Source organism: Mirounga angustirostris, unplaced genomic scaffold (assembly GCF_029215605.1).
Source record: "Mirounga angustirostris isolate CCGP_5_RB_7025 unplaced genomic scaffold, mMirAng1.0.hap1 SCAF_6, whole genome shotgun sequence".
NCBI classification, from domain to species: domain Eukaryota; kingdom Metazoa; phylum Chordata; class Mammalia; order Carnivora; family Phocidae; genus Mirounga; species Mirounga angustirostris.
The window spans coordinates 83,375,204-83,381,862 of record NW_026991714.1 but is presented as its reverse complement, the minus strand read 5'-3'; the positions used below and the strand labels follow the sequence as shown (position 1 = coordinate 83,381,862).

Below are 6,659 nucleotides of genomic sequence, written 5' to 3'. Positions count from 1 at the left end.
GGAATGAACCGAACTACGGAACCGGGAGCAGAGTGACCTGACAAGTCACGGGAGAGGGGAGGAGGAGCGCGCCCCAAACCCCAGGCTCGGAGCGCGGGCGCCGGGGCCCGCTGTGGAGCCCCGCGCACGGCCGGGCGGTGGGAAGGGGGCAGCAGCGCCCCCGCCTGGCTGCGGCGCTCCCGGGGCCGGGCACATCCCGCCGCCCAGGTGCCTCGAGAGCGCACGCAGCTGCCGGCGCTCCCTCCGGTGCCGCGGCTCCCGGGCCCGCCGAGTGCCGGGGCGACGGCGACAGGCGAGGGGTCCCGGGCCCGCCCCGCCCCGGCCGCCTGCAGCGAGCGCCGCGGACCGGCTGGGGCCGGGTGAGCCGCCGCGCCCGTGTCGCGCCGCACGCCGCGGAGGCGCTCGGGGACGGCGGGCGCGGGCGCGCACAGGAGGCGCGGGGCGGCCGGCGCCGCGCGGCCCCTCGGCGGGCAGCGCGCCCACCTCCCTGGGGCCGCGACTGCGGGCGCCTCCGGCCCGCGCGGCCCCTCCGCCACAAGTCTGGGAGCTCCCGGCCCCACGCTGCCGGTGCCCATGGGGATCCGAGAGTTTCCCGGCGGCGCACCCAGGGGCAAAAGCATCGCCGTGTGAGTAGCGCCCGGGCTTGGGGGGCGCGAGCGGGCGGGTGGGAGGGTGGGCGGCCGGCCCTCGGCAGCCGGGACGCCGGGCAGCCTGGGGCTCGGGTGGGGGCGGCGCGCGGCGGAGCTGCTCGGGAAGTTTCGGGCGCCCTTTGCCTCGCCGCTCGCCCCAATCTGCACTGCTCCGAGGCGCCCGCGGCCGGGCGCGGGAGACGGGACCCGACGCCGAGGCTGCCGGGGTCGCTGGGGTGGATGGTGGGCGGCGGGCGGGGACCTGCGCCGGCCCTGCGGCGGCACCTGCCCCTGCTGCGCCCTTGCTCGCGCTCGGATCTGCCCGTCACCGGAATCCCCCTCCTTCTCTCTCTCCCCGCCCACCTGCCCGCGCGCGGCCTCAGTGGCATGAGGAGGTCACCGGACGTCAGCCCCCGGAGACTGTCCGACATCAGCCCCCAGCTCCGGCAGCTCAAGTACCTGGTGGTGGACGAGGCTATTAAGGAGGATCTGAAATGGTCGCGCTCAGTGGAGGATCTCACCAGCGGGCCCGTGGGGCTCACGTCCATCGAGGAGCGGATCCTGCGCATCACCGGCTACTACGGCTACCAGCCCTGGGCAGCGAGCTACAGAAGTAAGACCACCCCCCACCCCCCACCCCGTCCGCCGGTCCGTCTCCCCTGCCCTTGTCCCTGGCAGCTGGGGAGCACCCGCAGCGACGCGCCCAGCCACCCCCCTGCTGCCCTGCCCGCAGATACAGACCCAGCTTTGCAACTTTTAGGAGAGACCCGGAGACGGAGTTCTCCAGACCTTTGGGAATTTCTGAGCCGTTCTCTTACACCCCCTCCCCTTCCCACACACGCTTCTCTGTTCTCATCCCCTTGCTCTTGAGGAGTCGCAGTAGGGAGACAGATTGGAAACTCAGTGTACCCTGCGCTGTGTGGCTTCCCTGCGGATTCGAAAGTGTTACTCACCCCGGGTCGGGCTCAGCTGGCTCCGAGACTGACTGCAGACTTAGTGGGCCTGGATTTTAACTCTTCCCGTTGTCTCCTGGGCCCTGATGATGGTGGAGGATTCTGGGGCCTTGATTTGAAACTCCTTGGCTGCTTTTGCCTCGTGTCTTTATCTGTCCTCAGTGTAGAGGTTCTATCTGGATCATTCAAGATAATGGCATTTGGTCCCGGAGAGAGAAACGGTTGGTGCCAGGTGGAGCAGCTGAAACTTTTCTTTGCCAGTGGGCCCTGGGCCCCAGCTGATGGCTTTGGCAATGCTGTGATCGGTTGTACAGATAGTACCTGTGCGAGCGGGACTAATCTGGTGGGCATTTCTTCCCTTCACTTAGAAGGGAGAAGGTGGCCACGACCAGCTCCAGATACCTGTAACTCTAAACCCTAATTAGGTGGCCCCATCTCTGTGGATTGGCATAGCAAAAACATTGCCGTTTACCACCCCAGTCAAGAAATGAGTACTGCTTCATTCCATTTGTAATAAAGACGAACAGCTGAATGATTTTGAGATGTTTTTCCCCTTCATTACTTGAAATTGGAACATGCTTTATTGGTCCTTAGGAAAAAAATATCAGGCTTTTGTAAATTAATCATATTCAGCTCTAAAAATAGGTCTCGTTTTCTCCTAAAACCCTTGATTCCAAGCCAGAGGTCAGCAGTATGCTGGCAATTAGCTGGTTACCTTTAAGTTACTTGCAGGCAGAAACGTAGGATTTTAATGTCTTGTTTTCATGCCCTTACTTGTTTTTAAGGGACTGCGGTGATTGTGTTTAACTCTGTATAAACCTTTAAAAGGTTATCTGTGTCTCCTCCAGTCTCCTGCTTCTGCTGCTAAAATCGTAGCTGATAAATTGGCTTTGGATCACAGAAGGAACACAAGGGACCAAGTTCTCTTTTAAGCGGAGAATGGAACAATGCAAAAAGAATGCAAACCCATTGGAAACCATTTCTCTTATAGGTGAAGACAGGACAGGTCCTATTTCTGCTTGCTGAATTTCTATCAGAAATTTCCTATTTCTTAGTTCCGTTCTCTGCTTTCGTAATAACCAAAGACAGTGGTGTAAATTACAGTCTTCGTGGAGTCATGCAGAAACTTATTGTTGTAGTTTTATTTGTGACGTGGCCCCATGCGCTTTGTGGAAATTTTCACCAGGGTTCGTGACTTGGCGGGTGGGCAGGGAACCACAGCAGTGATGACTGTGTTTGGTACAAACACGCTTGATAATTCAGACAAGGGGACAGGCCATATGGAAAACGAGTTTCTTGTACCACCAGTGGATTCTTAAATATCCTCCCTCTGAGGCTTCGTTGAAGGAATAATACTAACCGACAAGGCGACAGCGATCATGGTGATTAAGTAAAGTCCGCTCGCTCCAGTTTTTTTATTCCTATGAAGATTCTTCTTTATTCCAGGGTAGTTCCTTTTTTCCTAAAATGCTTTAGGTGACAACTGACATTTTGATGAATTAATTAGATTTTAAGTTTAAATTTAGAGAAGCTAATGTTTTATTAATATAGTCAAAGACGTCTTAGGGCAGATCTTTGGCTGTTTGCTATTTCTATCAGAGTAGAAAGAAAAATAAAGAGGCTTATCTATATGTTGGTATCAGTTCTTCCGTTTGTTGGCGAATAATCATACTGAGCATGCTGGGAGCCATGATGATTACCAAATAAATATTATTCTCATGGTCTGCAGAGCAGGCCGTGCTCATCCTTGGCATTATTAGGTCACCTTTCGGTCATCTTGCAAGGTGGCTTGTCTGTGGCCCCACTGAAGGAGTCCCCAGTGAGAATTTCTGACTGTTTGAGAGGTGCAGGTGAGCTCCTTTGTCGCGGCAGACATTACCGAAATAAGCAAGTATTCATTCTTATCCTCTTAATTTTTGGTCTTTATTTTGGGCGGCTAAGGTAAATGAGGTGGCTGTCAATAGTGCAGAAATGGCCTTCGCTCAGTGTTTTCTCCCCAGTCCATGAGATGAACAAGTTTCCCACTAGATAAGGAATTTTGTAAGGGATTGTTGGAAAAAAAAAACCCCACCTCCTGAAGGCCCCTGAGTCTGAGGGGGATGGTGTGTGGAGCATTCAGCCGAGAATTAAACTAGAAACAAGCAGGTAGGATGGGTCAAGGTCCTCTCCCCAGTGGCTAAAATCCTGCAAGCTCCACATTCCGTGTTTCTGAACCCCCAAACCGCTGGGCAGGATTCTTGGGGACTCCTTGGGTTCCTAGCTGTGAGTGTATCCCGAGCCCAGAGAGCAGGTGGTCCAAAGCAGTTGCTCAGTACATGTCTGTTGAGTGAGTGCATATGGTCTGAGACTCCGGCCTCGGCGAGAGAGAACCTTTGAATGGACCTCTGTAGTGATTTGGGTCCTTGGATTCTTTTTGCTGCCTTCCTGTCCGTTTGGAATTGCTTCCCTCCTTCCACATTCTGCCATCCCAGCTGTGTCCTTGGCTTTCCAAACTGTAGACTAGACCAGGATTCCTGATGTAGCAAGCTTTGGTTTTGCCCCGGGTTTCCCAAGCTCAGCACGATCGAAATTTTGTACTGAATCATTCTTTATTGTGGGGGGCTATCCTGTGCATTGTAGGGTGTTTAGCAGCATCCCTGGCCTCTGGCGCTCCAGTGCCATCCCCCCTGCAGCGTGGCAACCGAAAATGTTTCCAGATAATGCCACATGTCTCCTGGGAGTGTACCTTTGGATAAGAAGCCCTCATAACCTACCACCAAATGTATGCTCCAAGTGAACTCTTCTGTCGACCGGTCGTGCTAACCTAAAAGGCTTGCCTTCTGGATTCCTGACCTCTTGTCTTCATTCCTCCTGGACCACTTCTTAGGTTTTCATGACGGGCTTGGCTAGAATAAACAGCCTTCTGAAAGAGCCTGTGGCCTTTTCAGCTGACATGATTCTGTACCCATTCACCATAAATGATAGCCTGTAGAAAGTGCTTTCAAATTCAAAACAAGGTGCCCGGAGCCTCTCAGTGATCTCCTTTCCCCTCCCACCTTGTATCACAGCAGGACAGAAATGACCAGCTGGAATCTCCTCTGCTGCCCCCTTGCTTTCTTGGCTCTCTGGCGCAGACACCGCTGAGGGAGGGCTGGGGAGCAGAAATCAGGGATAAGCCATCAGGATAATGGTAGCCAGGCCTGACGCAATGGGGCCTGGTGGCATTTTGGCATAGAGACGATTGAAGTAACTACTTTGCAGATCCCAGATGGAGGCTCTTATGCAGGATGAAGGAGCATTTATAAATGCTTATTTTCATTTACTTATTTAGCAAACTTTTTTGGAGCACTTACTAAATGCCAGAATGCAGAGAGCAGTGATGAGAGAGGAAGCTCACTACACAGATGTGCACAGATGTGCCTTAGGAAGCATAGGTCAACAAATACGTGCATCTAGGAAATGGATACACTGTTTACCGTTAGCAGGGATGTTGTACTTTGCAAAAGGGTCCCCTGACGGGTGGTTTCAAACAGCAAGCCCTTGAACGTTTTTCTAGTCAAGAAACTTTTTAGGTAGACGAACCATGAGAGACGATGGACTCTGAAAAACAAACAGGGTTCTAGAGGGGAGGGGGGTGGGAGGATGGGTTAGCCTGGTGGTGGGTATTGAGGAGGGCACATTCTGCATGGAGCACTGGGTGTTATGCACAAACAATGAATCATGGAACACTTCATCTAAAACTAATGATGTAATGTATGGGGATTAACATAAGAATAAAAAAAAACTTTTTAGGAGTAGCTTTTGGGTGGGGGATATGTGAATGGTCATGTTTATTTCTTAAAATGAGGTGCAACTGTCTTTTGAGCAGATTTACTAATATTACATGGCGCTGACACGTTCAGATAAAGGTGATTTTTTTGGGGGGGGGGAAACAAAGCCAGTGGGTTTAGTTTTAAGTCATTTGTAGAGAGGAGGGTGGGCTGCAGTTGGCAAGTCGAGTCTCGGTTGGGAACATGGGGATTCCTGAGCAAAACCATCCATCTAGCTGGGTGGAAGTTTTATAGTTCAAGCTGGGAAAGAGATCACCAAGTAACCCTGCTGGTAACAAGGCAGTCTCTTGTTTTGGGATCCTCCAGGTTAAAAATGTCAGAAGGGGTTTGTGTGCGGTAAGGGGAAGCAGTTGGTGTAGAAAGACCATCTTTCTACTCTCTGCCATTTCAGCCCAGACTGTGAGTATAGGTGGCTGATGTCGTTACCAGTGAGAACTGGAACGGTGGCTCATAGTATAATTGAATTCATGGTGAGCAGCTTCTGTTTGGCCCTCCCAAAATAGTAAAGGTCAGGTCAGCAATTCAAAAATGACCCACTTGTAAGAGACTTATAATTTGGTTGTAAATGTTTATTCTAGATCGGAGCTTGGCATATTGAAATACTAGTTGGAAAAGATTTTTCAAGGAAAATAGTTGGAGGTGGCAGGGGTGGGCCAGAGTGAGCAGAGAGCATAAATAACACTTTCTAACATTTCAGAGAGTCTGTTTTATTCCTGAATATGAATACATGTTAGCAAGGTAGTAAATGGTTTTCTGAGATTCAAACAAATTAAAATGCAGAACTGTTATCTTTTAGGGAAGCACAGTGCTCCCCAGTATGCTCAGATCATGGACGGGGGTTATAAACCCTTTGCATCTGGTCGTGAAGGGCCATGTTCTCGCCTCCAGGGATGCAGAGCCTGGGCAAGGAGACTTCTCACTGTGTTTCAGAAGTCTCTCCTGGTTCTGTTGACAAGGTGCCTGATCTAAAACGCCCGTGGTGGACATTTGTCCTTTCCTCAAGCAGCTGGAAACATGCAGGTTAGTTGAGTTAAAAAATTAATACACATGTGGATGAGCCATTGAGCTCTGTTAAGCGTTTTACCGAGTGTCGATAAGGCTGCTCATTTGAATTGTAGCCCTGTCTACGGCCATATCACCCCGAACGTGCCTGATCTCGTCTGAATCGTAGCCCTGAATGCAGGCGGGGCAGCCTCAGTATCTCATGCTGTCAGGAGAAGCAGATGAAATGGATCTTGGGCAGCTGGCTTCATATCCCGGCTTTGTCC

General features: G+C 52.1%; 1 protein-coding gene across 1 annotated transcript in view; it reads left to right on the top strand.

Moving 5' to 3' along the window:
- Window positions 1-573: 573 nt before the first annotated feature.
- SLC35F3 (solute carrier family 35 member F3) overlaps window positions 574-6,659 on the top strand; it is a 374,103-nt gene continuing 368,017 nt past the window's right edge. The window contains exons 1-2 of the mRNA XM_045876205.1: window positions 574-626; window positions 1,013-1,242. Coding sequence (XP_045732161.1) covers window positions 574-626; window positions 1,013-1,242 — 283 coding nt within the window. The remainder of the gene's footprint in view (window positions 627-1,012; window positions 1,243-6,659) is intronic.